The sequence below is a fragment of the Armigeres subalbatus genome, unplaced genomic scaffold, assembly GCF_024139115.2.
Source record: "Armigeres subalbatus isolate Guangzhou_Male unplaced genomic scaffold, GZ_Asu_2 Contig519, whole genome shotgun sequence".
In the NCBI taxonomy this organism is placed as follows: Eukaryota; Metazoa; Arthropoda; class Insecta; order Diptera; family Culicidae; genus Armigeres; species Armigeres subalbatus.
The window spans coordinates 1-13,641 of NW_026943281.1; the positions used below are offsets into that span (position 1 = coordinate 1).

The 13,641-nt window shown below is 43.5% G+C and overlaps 3 protein-coding genes across 3 annotated transcripts; all 3 read left to right on the forward strand.

Annotated features, from left to right (window-relative positions):
- Nucleotides 1–1,212: 1,212 nt before the first annotated feature.
- Nucleotides 1,213–3,483, forward strand: LOC134204342 (uncharacterized). Its single transcript, XM_062679169.1, has one exon. It carries the CDS (start codon nucleotides 1,213–1,215, stop codon nucleotides 3,481–3,483), a length of 2,271 nt encoding a protein of 756 aa, XP_062535153.1.
- Nucleotides 3,484–3,524: 41 nt separating this feature from the next.
- Nucleotides 3,525–4,364, forward strand: LOC134204338 (uncharacterized). Its single transcript, XM_062679166.1, has one exon. The coding sequence runs from the start codon at nucleotides 3,525–3,527 to the stop codon at nucleotides 4,362–4,364; it is 840 nt and encodes a 279-aa protein (XP_062535150.1).
- Nucleotides 4,365–5,531: 1,167 nt separating this feature from the next.
- Nucleotides 5,532–7,697, forward strand: LOC134204341 (uncharacterized). Its single transcript, XM_062679168.1, has 2 exons — nucleotides 5,532–7,128; nucleotides 7,189–7,697. Exon 1 carries the CDS (start codon nucleotides 5,660–5,662, stop codon nucleotides 6,641–6,643), a length of 984 nt encoding a protein of 327 aa, XP_062535152.1. The 5' UTR covers nucleotides 5,532–5,659; the 3' UTR covers nucleotides 6,644–7,128; nucleotides 7,189–7,697.
- Nucleotides 7,698–13,641: the final 5,944 nt, after the last annotated feature.

Consider the following 13,641-nt stretch of genomic DNA (forward strand, 5'->3'; position numbering starts at 1 on the left):
TATGATCTGTAATCTCCAAACCAAGTTAGCCCCGCTGCCCCTTTATCAGTATCACAGTTAACTCTCTCTTTAATTTTAAACTCAATCAATGCATCGTGGATGATCGTTTCGACGCTAGAGCAATATGTGTAGGTACCGTAGGAAGATCGCTGGTCATACAGGGTCGGTAGCTCGAACAAATCAAAATAAAAATCAGTATTCTTTGAAACCCGGTCGAATAAACTGTTTGTTAGTCTCACCTAAACAAGTGCCTTTCTATTCGGTATCCGATAGTGCATGTCAAGTGAACAGGTCAGGTCGATGACCTTGAAGTGTAGCTCTGGACCTTAAAAACTCAAGCATACAGTCCACTCGTAGTATAGGTCCAGAACATGGTCCTTAGTTCCGGATTTAAATCGGTGCACATAATCGGACAAGCGTTGTGTGAACAGTTCGACTAACCGGTGACAATCGCGTGTGCAATTTGGATTAATATCGAACAAAAATCTTCCCGCCATCGAAGATCATATCGGTGCCATTGTGTGGTAGCAGCGACATCGTGATTCCAGTTGTTCTGCCGGCTTCAGAGTGCTGCTGCTTGAAACCATCATTCCGCTCTTTGTTTTTTGATATGGTGCGTGTCATGCCGATCTGAAGCTGAGGAGCTATATTGCTGTTGGATGACTGTGATGCTGAGGATTAAAAAGTACCAGCGGTTAATCAGATGCAGGCATATAGCACAGAATCAGGAAAGTAGTTGATTGCATGTTGTTGGTGGCGTGGTTGCATGTGGCGTCTCCATGTGTGGGTAATTGTGGGGTGAACAAAGGCTTGAATAAATTCTTAAATCTACTCGCATGGGAGTTTCATTCCGGAATTGTGGCCTGGTTCCAATCAATTGTGTCCCTGACTGTGGCTTTGGTTTATTGGTTCGATTGTTCGCTGCTAGTCCTCCTTGTCGGCTGTCTTTGGTCGTTAGTCAGTCAATACGAATCACGTCACTGTGGAACGTCGCGTCGAGTAAATCACCTAGCAGTGTTCCAGTTGATTGGCAGAGTAGTGAGTGATAAAAGTGATTAAAAAGTGAACTCAAAATTCAGTTTATTGCACTGCTGCAATTAATTGCGAATGTAAATCACACGAACGTCAGTGAAAGTGCGACGAATGAACATTGAACTTTATAAGGTGTGAGCAGTGCTTTAAGCTTTGAATTATAGCTAAGTGAAGTGCGAAATGGTTGACAATATCGGACTACGGGAGCTCGGAAAGCAGGAGAGGCAGCTGAAAAATTCCATCAAAGCCATTGCAAAGTTTGTCAGTGAGTTCCAGAGGTCAACTCAGGAAAATCAAATCGACGTGAGGTTGGAAACGTTGGAGAATGCCATGAAAAGCTTCTATAGTGTTCGTCGTAAGATCGAAATGGCAATCGATGAAACTGACGCAGAAGAAGATGTGAAAGAAACCACAGAGGAGCGGAAGAAGCGTTTGGACAAATTGGCAATAATACGCGTAGATCAGTATGAAGCAATCATCCGGGAAGTGGAAGAGCAGTATTTCGCTACTAAAGCCGACTTGATATCTCTGAGAGCACTGAAGGTGGAATCAAAATTAGCTACAACAACTTCTATTGCGGCAGGGCATGGGATGTCACGAGTGAAGCTGCCAGACATCAAACTGCCTTCCTTCAGTGGCAAGATAAAAGAGTGGGTGACTTTTAGAGACACGTTTCGCAGCTTAATCCACAATAATGTTCAGCTTACAGCCATTGATAAATTCACCTATTTGCGGTCATCTGTCTTCGGTGATGCACTGCAAGAGGTTAGTTCGGTAGATCTTTCCGGTGATAACTATGAGGTAGCATGGAAGGCTCTAGAGAAAAAATATGAAAATAAGAAGCTCATTGTCAAAGCACATTTGGACGCTATCTTTGCAGTGGAGCCTGTAAGGCGAGAAAATTTCGAAGCATTGAATCATCTGATCAATGAATTCGACAGGAATCTACAAATGTTGAATAAGATCGGAGAAAACACAGCGAATTGGTCAACGATTCTCGCGCATTCGCTATGCTCTCGTCTGGATGTGACCACTCTTCGACTGTGGGAATCGCACCACAATTCCAAGGACGTGCCTAGGTATGACGAGCTAATTGAGTTCCTTAGAGACCATTGCCTTGTGCTGCAGTCTATAGCGCCAAGTAAATCGACTGATTCCACTCAGAGACGAGAAAGGTCCACAGTTGTACACACATCCTCGGAGTCGTCAAGAAAGTGTTTGTTTTGTGCGGAACCGTATCATCTTCCGTTCAAGTGTTACAAATTCAAAGGCCTGTCAGTCGCTCAGCGTGTGGAAGAGACCAATCGGAAGCGCTTGTGTCGCAATTGCTTGTCTGCGGGACATTATGCTGAAGGATGCTCCAGAGGTTCCTGTACAAAGTGCAGCAGAAAGCATCACACTATGCTGCATTTTGAGAACGCACCATCGAGTTTCCGTGCGTCTAAAACATCCGTTCCACAAACGCAAGATCAAACTCAGGTAGCAGGACAGTCACAGCCACACTTAAGCCAAGCTACATCAAAAAGTCAAACACAAACACCCATTCAACCAGCCACACAAACCACAAACTCCTATCCCGTGATCCAAGCAAGCTCTCAGCACATTCCCCCACACCCCACCACAAATTTACACGCCACTGTTACACTAAAAGCTGTAAAGCAATCAGAAACCATGCAATCTTCCCCTCGACAAGTGCTAATGTCAACCGCAATAGTTCGAGTACAAGACCGATTCGGCAATATTTCCTTTGCTCGTACACTCTTGGACTCCTGTTCGGAATTCTGCTACGTTACGTCAACCTTCTCGAAGAAGCTCAAGCTTCGGGAAACGCCAGTGTACCTGAAGGTACAAGGAATCGGGTGCGGTAGTGTCACATCGACAAGGTTGGTGGCAGCAAGAATCCAGCCAAGAGTTCCAGCAATCTCAGCGTTCGAAGAAGATATGCAGTTCTACGTTTTGCCGAAGATCACCCGTGCGTTGCCGATTAGTCCAGTGAAAGTGAGCCGATTGAAGATCCCAACCGACATTGTGCTAGCAGACCCTAGTTTCGGCGAACCTGGCCCCATCGATATGATTATCGGAGCCGAGTTCTATCTGGACCTTCTTGCTGCGGGAAGTATGAAGCTCTCTGACGATGGTCCAACCCTACAAGAAACAGTCTTTGGCTGGATCGTGTCCGGCCGTACATCTCCAATTCCTGAGAATATCCCAGAAACATCAACATTCGTTAGTACAATGGTAGATCTACAAGAACTTCTAGCGAGATTCTGGGAACTAGAGACATGTCACGTCAACAGCACATTGTCCATTGAGGAAACAGCGTGTGAAGAATTCTTCAACAAAACGACGTCTAGAAATAAAGACGGTAGATTTGTGGTAGCATTGCCTAGGAAGGAACACATCATGGAGAAACTGGGAGACCCCAAAAAATTGCCCTCAAACGGTTCTTGAGTCTGGAGCGACGGCTGGATTGCAACCCACCGCTTAAGGCAATGTACACTGAATTCATCCATGAATATTTGTTGATGGGGCACATGAAGCAAGTTCCGGAGGAATGTTCCGAGAAACCAGTGTATTATATGCCACACCACGCAGTTCTTCGCCCGGACAGCACGACTACCAAACTTCGTGTAGTCTTCGATGCGTCATGTCGCACATCGACAGGGCTATCTCTGAACGATGCATTAATGGTGGGACCGGTTGTTCAGGACCCTCTTCTGGCTATGCTGGTCAGATTCCGCCTCCATCGAATTGCAGCAGTTGCCGACGTCGCAAAAATGTACCGAATGGTACTTACTCAGCCGGGAGACCACCCTCTCCACAAAATCGTGTGGAGGGATTCGAAGGAGGAGCCTATCAAAATCTTCGAACTCACCACAGTCACATACGGGACCGCCAGCGCGCCATACTTGGCAACAAGATGCCTGAAGAAGCTTGGTGAAGATTGTGCAACAACGCATCCAGTAGCATCTGACGTCATCCTGCACGATTTTTACGTTGATGATATGTTGTCGGGAGCAGATAACATCAAGGAAGCCAAGCTATTAGTGAAGCAAGTGGAAGAAGTGACCAATTCGGCAGGGTTCATTCTCCGAAAATGGAACTCAAACTCTCCGGAGTTGCTCCGCAGTATTCCGAAGAAAATGCGGGACGATCGTTCAGTGCTAGACCTCCAATCATCAAGTACGACGGTGAAGACTTTAGGATTGCAATGGAATGTGACGGCCGACGAATTTCAATTCAGCTTTCCCCAATGGAAGTCGGATGCTGCGAGTATCACCAAGCGAAGCATTCATTCCGATGCAGCTTGCTTTTTGACCCTTTGGGATTAGTTGGCCCAGTCGTCGTGCAAGCAAAACTCTTCATCCAGCAGCTTTGGCGGCTGAAATGCGGCTGGGACGACCCTTTGGACGAATCGATGCAACAAATGTGGAAAGAATACCGGCAGAACCTCATGGCGCTCGAAACTCTAACAGTTCCTCGTTGGATAGGATTCAGCAACGATTGTGCTCTTGTCCAACTGCACGGATTCAGTGATGCGTCGTCTGTCGCATACGGAGCCTGTCTCTATCTTCGATGCCTTGCTTCAGACGGTACTGTCACTGTGCGGCTAATCACATCCAAGTCCCAGGTAGCTCCTTTAGAGTCTTCGGAACAGAAAAGAAGAAACTGACTATCCCTCGTCTCGAGCTGTCAGGTGCGTTGCTACTGAGTCACCTCTACGAAAAATTCAGTCAAGTGAAACCTGTACCTGCTGCATTCTTTTGGACAGATTCCACAATTGTGAAGCACTGGCTAGGATCAGCTCCTTCTCGTTGGCAAATATTTGTTGCCAATCGTGTATCCGAGATACAGCATCTCACACAAGGTGGAATTTGGAATCACGTGGCTGGAATTGAAAATCCGGCCGACTTGATCTCTCGTGGGATGTCGCCAGCCCAACTCCAATACGAGAGGCGCTGGTTCGAAGGTCCTCAGTGGTTATCTCAGGACCAGGGGTACTGGCCTCAATCAAATCAATCTTCTGCGGAGTCAGTTGATTCGACACTACTTGAAGAACGGTACACAAGCTCTATCTACCCACGGAACCACGTCGAGTGAAGTTTTCGGGCTACGATGGTCGTACCAGGAGCTTCTGCGCATGGTAGCACTCTTGTTACGCTTCAGGTACAACACTCAACCTTCAAATCGGAATTCGAGGAACACAGGTCCGCTGTCTCCGGAAGAACTAGAAGAAGCCATGATGACCTTAGTGCGTCAATCGCAGCAAGACAGTTTTTGAAGAACTTGCCAATCTCAACAAAAACGGAGAGGTCAAATCCTCGGCTAGAATCAAGTCACTCCGTCCAGTACTGCTATCTGGTGTAATGTGTGTGGGCGGTCGGCTTTCCAATGCACCTGTTTCCGAACATAGAAAACATCCGTGTATCCTGGACCACCGTCACCCGTTGGCGCTTAAGCTTTGGCAAGGCACTATCACCACAAGTTCTACCATGCTGGACAACAGCTACTCATCTCCATTCTGCGTGAAAGATTCTGGCCAACTAATGCCAGCAGTTTGGTAAGAAAGGTCATCCATGGATGCATTCCATGCTTTAAAAGCAAGCCGAAAGTCTTAGAGCAACTAATGGCAGATCTCCCAGCAGAGCGGGTCACGCCGTCAGCTCCATTCCTTAAGGTCGGCGTGGACTATTGCGGTCCCTTTTTTATTAGTTACCCGAACCGGAGAGCCAAGCCGGTGAAATGTTATGTCGCAGTGTTCGTCTGCCTATCAGTGAAGGCAATACATCTGGAACTTGTGGCGGATCTAACAACACAAGCATTCATTGCGGCACTCAGGCGCTTCGTTTCGCGACGTGGCAGACCGCAACTCATCATGTGCGATAATGCCACAACATTTGTTGGTGCAAACCGGGAGCTGAGGCAGCTCTACAAGCAGCTTAACGAAAGAGAATTCCAAGATCCAGTAATCAAAGAAGCTGCAAACGATGGCATTACTTTTAAATTCATCCCCCCGCGTACGCCCAACTTTGGCGGGCTGTGGGAGGCCCAGGTAAAGTCTTTTAAAGCCCATCTCAAGAAATCAGTTGGGCTCCGAACGCTAAAGAACGACGAAATGCTGACAGCTTTAGCACAAATTGAGGCGGTTTTGAACTCAAGACCAATGACAGCAATCAGCAGTGATCCATCCGACTACGAGGCCCTAACACCGGGGCATTTTTTAGTTCAGCGTCCGTTAACAGCTGTAGCAGACCAGAATTTCAACGATGTGTCGATCAATCAACTGAAAATGTGGGATCAAGCACAAAGCCTCGTCCAGCAGTTTTGGAAAAAGTACCGGACGCAGTACCTGTCCGATCTACAGAATCGCGTGAAGTGGACGAAATTGAAGAACAATATCGCTATAGGGACGATGGTTCTTCTCAAAGAAGAAAACGTACCTCCACTGAGGTGGCCACTGGGAAGAGTGGTGAAGGTTTTTCCCGGGACCGACGGCAACATCCGAGTCGTTACAGTCCGCACCCAAAATGGATGCTTCGACAGAGGCATAACGAAGGTCTGTCCTCTACCTATTGGGGACAACGAAAATTTGCCGCAAAATTCCAATTAAAGGGCACTCTCCAGGTGCAACTCATTTTGATCCACGTATCACCAACCTCGTGATTTTGATGAACCCGTCAGTCTGCAATTGGTAAAAGGTCAAGTCTCGTCAAGTATCGTCTGTATGTGTCTGTCCAAGTCCCTTGTCTTGGTAACGGTAAGGCTGAAGCTCTTCAGTTCAGCTTAGGAGAACGCATCTACTCCTAATCTCGGTGCATACGGCACCCGCTTTGGCCACTTGGTCATTGCTCAGTTAAGCTCATCATTAATCCCTCCTGTGTATTCGGTAGCACTACAACCGCTATCACCCCATCGTCTGGAGACAACCATGGTTCTCCAATCTCCTCGTTTCCCAGTCGGTTGGCAATGGGCCCGGCCAGCTCTGCTAATCGCTTCGATCGAGGACAAGTCACATCCTGAAGACATCCGACGAACTTCTACCCACCAGGCGCTAGTTAAAGAAGGAGCATCAGGCACCCTAACTGCCTGTGTGAGGTAAGTTGTTCCAGTTTCGGAAAAACTACACACAGTATACTACATCCATACTTTTTCGAGGATATCACCGTTTGCGACAACATCACACCACGGTGGCGACAAGCACTGCAACGTCGCCAAAGAAGGAAGACTATTCTATCGAAGTACGCGTATCACCCAAAGCAACGAGACAAGACCATTTCATCAATGAACGACGACGGAACTCAGAAGCAAGCACTACAGCAACCAAGTCCATGTGCAACAGTAGCATCTTGTGAAGTTAAACATGTTACCTACGAGAAAATTTAAATTCAATCTAAGCAATTAGAAATAAGTTCTGATTGAAACCAGCTGCTTTCAAGGGGGGCGGTATGATCTGTAATCTCCAAACCAAGTTAGCCCCGCTGCCCCTTTATCAGTATCACAGTTAACTCTCTCTTTAATTTTAAACTCAATCAATGCATCGTGGATGATCGTTTCGACGCTAGAGCAATATGTGTAGGTACCGTAGGAAGATCGCTGGTCATACAGGGTCGGTAGCTCGAACAAATCAAAATAAAAATCAGTATTCTTTGAAACCCGGTCGAATAAACTGTTTGTTAGTCTCACCTAAACAAGTGCCTTTCTATTCGGTATCCGATAGTGCATGTCAAGTGAACAGGTCAGGTCGATGACCTTGAAGTGTAGCTCTGGACCTTAAAAACTCAAGCATACAGTCCACTCGTAGTATAGGTCCAGAACAACATAGTTGCCACTGCCCAGCAAGCGGGAAAACAGGCAACAACAAAGTAAATAAAAGATTTCTCGCTTAACTTTTCAAAAGGACCTAAGTTACATTTTTTTCATGAATTAATTTGAATAGCGCAATCAACAGAACAACATGAAAGCTATTGATTGCACTATTCAAATTAATTCATGAAAAAATGTAACTTAGGTCCTTTTGAAAAGTTAAGCGAGATTTTTTTAAATTAGGTTTTACGTAAAACCAGTCAAATCAAGGCACGCTACTTTTTTTGGTGAAGAGTTCTAGTCGGAAAACGCATTATAAGTGATTTTTTTTTACGCTTGTGTTCCCAAAAGGGGACCCTTGCGAAAAAAACACAATTTCGTAAGAAATCCAAAAACCAAATATACAGAAAGGTAAAGCTTTTTTAACGCTAATCACGTAATAATCTAACACAGGAGATTCAAAATAATTAATACCAACGAAAAAAATATATGTTTGTCGTTTTTTTTAACGAATTATAACTGAAAATCCTTCTTCTACTCGAAACTTACGATTTGTTTGTAAAAAAACTGTTCTAAAATTGACATTTCAATTTTTTTTATGGCTTGAATTGCATCTGGGGTGTTACTAGGAAGCAAATAAAGCCACAACATGGGAAATAATAAGTAGAGATTTTGTTGATAAATAGAAAAACATATAATTCGTTGGTGGCAATGTAGTTGCCACTGCCTTATAACAGTGTTGCCACATATAAAGATTTATCTTATTTATAAAATTTTTTTAATATTTTTTGATAAAGATATCTTTATATAAAGATTAAAGATTTTTTTGAAGAAATAAAATTTTTCAAGATTTTTGTGCATTTTAAAATTTAGTGTTCTGTTTTTTTTTTTTCATTTTTGGCCGATACTTTAATCCGATATAATGACCAATAAGGTAGTTTTCACTCAGTAAAATCCGTCAGCTACCAGATGGCTATCGCTTGACTCAGTAGTCAAACGGAATGTTGATCGTATTTCAAAGCTTATCATGTACTTTACGTTCTATTCGAACTGTGACAATTATTGAACTGCCCAGCGCCACCGTCGTCACCTCTACGATCCCATCCCTGGTAGAAGTCATGAACAGAATAAAAAAACATGACATAGACTTGCTTGATATAAGAGATAAAAGAACAAGCAACAATATCAAAAATTTGCACCGAAATATCATTAAAATATTAAGATATGTTATGGATAAGACCAAACTAATGGCACATGATACTGATCTCTTATTATAAATAGCATAAATTGATCTCCTCATGATATTATCATGCAAAATATTGATATTGTCGTTTGATCTTTTATCTCTCATATCAATCATGTTCATATCTCATTTTACTATCTTATCAACATTTGATATTATTCAGCTATTTTCTTCTACTCGGGATGACCTGCTGCTTGTTAATAAAGTCAATCGTTTTTTCCAATCGGAAAGCCCTGAGTATACGAACATGTACAGTGAAATTAAATCGCTTTATCTGATTATCCTTTCCAACATCTAGAAAGATGAATTTCTTAAAAATATCATAGACAAATGGCTTACAAAACTTTGAACAACATCTTCACGAGAAAATGAAGACCTACGTAGGGCTAGCGGCAGATAATCTGGCAGGACCTCTTGATTAACCGCTGAAGGTAACTTTAAATGAATTCTCTCGCATGTAATTTCTATGTGGAGCTGGTGAAGCAAACAATCAAACTCTTGAATGATCCCGTTCTTAAGACAGCTTGACTCATCGATCCAAAGAATTTGGAGAACATTACCAGTCTCAGTTCGATCCTGAAGAAGATTTCAAACTTTTGCTGGAGCTCAGGGGTGCAAATCTTTGCAAAACTAATTAGATCGAAGAGCAAGCCGATACGACGAAAAGTTGCGAGACATCGTTGGGCGGTAAACGGCGAGAAGGAAAGCTGGTATTTCCATTATTAAGAAAGTTCATCAACATTTCTATCTCATCCCTCATTCGGCAGCAGCTGTCAAAAGGCTGTTTTGGCCGAATAGCTTTAATAAAACTTTGGTTAGTAACCGACTGAATATATATATACTAGGGTGGTTCAAAAAATCAATTTTGCTCCACAGTGCTCATCTGATTCTTTACCATGTTCTGAGTGTCCTCTGAAAATTTGAGCTCATTTGGATTAAAACTGATTTAGCACAAGCCGTTTCAAGTTTGCATGCAAATTAGTATGGGGAAATTTAATTTTTCATTATACTGTTAATGACGTTTGCCCATTAAGCGCAGGTTAAAAGAAAAGCTACATAGCTAAAAGGAATACTCAGCAGCTTTCACCCAACGAAAACCGCATGTTGATTAATCGTCCCAATAATTAGTAATCGATTTTAAGACAGTTTGCGAATCTTTAGTCATGATCGTTAAACTTCTTTGAGGGCATCACTGAAATGTGCAGTGCAACATAGTAGCCTGAATTTGTGTGTGCTATCTTTCGCGCCACGAGCAGCAATGTTGCCTGTTGATGAGTTCTGCAATTAGCTCTATGAAACCACGGTATAGATTAAAATCGATTACTAATTATTGGAACGATTAATTGAGATGCGGTTTTCACTGAGTGAAAGCTGTTGAGTATTCCTTTCAGCTCTGTAGGTTTTCTTTTAACCTGTGCTTGATGGGGAAGCGTCATCAACAGTATAATGAAAAAATAAATTTCCCCATACTAATTTGCATGCAAACTTGAAACGGCTTGTGCTAAAACAGTTTTAATCCAAATGAGCTCAAATTTTCAGAGGACACTCAGAACATGGTGAAGAATCAGATGAGCGCTGTGGAGCAAATTCATTTTTTTGAACCACCCTAATATATACGGTACACCATCACGATTAATGCTATTTTGCGTTAAAAAATGTTATGTTAAAAAGAAAGGAGTTGCCAAGATGGCTTTAACGTTGCAATTCAATTCAAAATATTCACACTACAAACCTGAAAGGTTTATAACTTTTGATCACCTTGATTTGCAATAAATGGGATGTTACAAAAATACCTCGAAACTCGTTTCAAAATATACTCTCATTACAAATATCTACCTGGTTCTAAAAAACACAACAAATTTAAAAACATTTGTATATTTTAAAAAAGTGAATATTTCAGCTATTAAGCGCCTATTCAAATTTAAGCCTGGAGCACAAAGGCAAGTTCGCCAATCAACTCGTCGAATTTGACAGTTTATCCACGGGAAAATGTCAAATTTGACGGGCGAAATGACGAACAATGGCATGCGCTTCAGCCTGAAGTACATAAAGATTTTTTGCTCACAAATAAAGGTGAAAAGATTTTTACGCCTGAAAATGAAGGTGAGGTTCAAAAAATAAGTGGCAACACTGCCTTATAAAGGGTTAATGAAACTATAAGTTAACCCCATGAAAAAAATCACAAAAAATCAAAGACAATTCGGGTGGCATTTAAAAAGCTGTGAAAGATCAGGTTAACCCGAAAATTAAAGGATACCATGTTAAAAAAATATTGGATGTATCGAATCTAGAAAATTTAGTTTCCACGAAAATCTGTTTCGGTTTTGTGGGAAAAAAACATGTTTCTTAAACAAATGCTTGATTTTTTAAATCTATGTTGCCAGCGTCCACAGTTATCCTTGTAGCTTTACCAATCCGCAGATGCCAAGTTCGATTCTCGATCTAAGATGATTTCGATTGGGAAATGTGCTCTCTGTCCTCACCATACAAGACACGCAATTAAGCATTTGATGGGCATAGAAATGCTTTAAACTGATTTACTGTGGATTTAGGGTGGCTCAAATTAGTATGGGAAAACCCCTTTTCAATTTTTTGATGGGCCGCCCTCTTATTCGGTTCTTTTTGATGCCCTGATGCTCTGGACAAAATTTCAGCCAAATCGGTCAACGTTTGGGCGGTGCTAAACTCGTTGAAAGATTATATGCAAACATGTATGCAGAAACATCTAAAAACAGTGAATTGCAGTTGGACGGTTGGAAGTTTTGCCGCAGGAGTGGATGGAAGGTGTCGTGTGTCCCATCTACAAAAAGGGCGATAAGCTGGATTGTAGCAACTACCGCGCAATCACATTGCTGAACGCCGCCTACAAGGTACTCTCCCAAATTTTATGCCGTCGACTAGCACCAACTGCAAGGGAGTTCGTGGGGCAGTACCAGGCGGGTTTTATGGGCGAACGCTCCACCACGGACCAGGTGTTCGCCATTCGCCAAGTACTGCAGAAATGCCGCGAATACAACGTGCCCACACATCATCTATTCATCGACTTCAAAGCCGCATATGATACAATCGATCAGGACCAGCTATGGCAGCTAATGCACGAACACGGTTTTCCGGATAAACTGACACGGTTGATCAAAGCGACGATGGATCGGGTGATGTGCGTAGTTCGAGTTTCAGGGGCATTCTCGAGTCCCTTCGAAACCCGCAGAAGGTTACGGCAAGGTGATGGTCTTTCGTGTTTGCTATTCAACATCGCTTTGGAAGGGGTAATACGAAGAGCTGGGATTAACACGAGTGGTACAATTTTCAATAAGTCCGTCCAGCTATTTGGTTTCGCCGACGACATAGATATTATGGCACGTAACTTTGAGAAGATGGAGGAAGCCTACATCAGACTGAAGAGGGAAGCTAAGCGGATCGGACTAGTCATCAACACGTCGAAGACGAAGTACATGATAGGCAGAGGTTCAAGAGAAGACAATGTGAGCCACCCACCGCGAGTTTGCATCGGTGGTGACGAAATCGAGGTGGTAGAAGAATTTGTGTACTTGGGCTCACTGGTGACTGCCGAAAATGACACCAGCAGAGAAATTCGGAGACGCATAGTGGCTGGAAATCGTACGTACTTTGTACTCCGCAAGACGCTCCGATCGAATAGAGTTCGCCGCCGTACCAAACTGACAATCTACAAAACGCTAATTAGACCGGTAGTCCTCTACGGACACGAGACCTGGACGATGCTCGTGGAGGACCAACGCGCACTTGGAGTTTTCGAAAGGAAAGTGCTGCGTACCATCTATGGTGAGGTGCAGATGGCGGACGGTACGTGGAGGAGGCGAATGAACCACGAATTGCATCAGCTGTTGGGAGAACCATCCATCGTTCACACCGCGAAAATCGGACGACTGCGATGGGCCGGGCACGTAGCCAGAATGTCGGACAGTAACCCGGTGAAAATGGTTCTCGACAACGATCCGACGGGCACAAGAAGGCGAGGTGCGCAGCGGGCAAGGTGGATCGATCAGGTGGAAGATGACTTGCGGACCCTCCGTAGACTGCGTGGTTGGCGACGTGTAGCCATGGACCGAGCCGAATGGAGAAGACTCTTATATACCGCACAGGCCACTTCGGCCTTAGTCTGAATAAATAAATAATAATGCAGTTGGACGGCACAACTTACGATGAAGATTTTATTAACAAATGGCTAAAAGGCTCAAAAACTTGCTCAGCAGGTCGAGAGTGACCATAATTTTAGTCTAGGTCTCACTAGTCCAATTGAGGATCAGGTTACACGGAGCTTCGAAGACATTCTCAACCAAGAGAATGTTTTTGACCCTTCGTTGGGAACTAATTTGGATGAAGTGAGATCTATTACTAGAAAATTTAAAAATATGAAAGCCCCGGGTGATGATGTTATTTTCTACATACTTATCAAAAAACCTCCTGAGAGCTCTTTATCCTTTTTGGTTAATTTATTTAACAAATGTTTTCAATTGGCATACTTCCCAGATAAATGGAAAAACGCCAAAGTTGTTCCAATTTTGAAGCCGGACAAAAATCCA

What these genes read in the sequence shown, in the direction of transcription:
- LOC134204342 (XM_062679169.1), top strand. Translation starts at nt 1,213, where the DNA reads ATGGTTGACAATATCGGACTACGGGAGCTCGGAAAGCAGGAGAGGCAG.
- LOC134204338 (XM_062679166.1), top strand. Translation starts at nt 3,525, where the DNA reads ATGTACACTGAATTCATCCATGAATATTTGTTGATGGGGCACATGAAG.
- LOC134204341 (XM_062679168.1), top strand. Translation starts at nt 5,660, where the DNA reads ATGGCAGATCTCCCAGCAGAGCGGGTCACGCCGTCAGCTCCATTCCTT.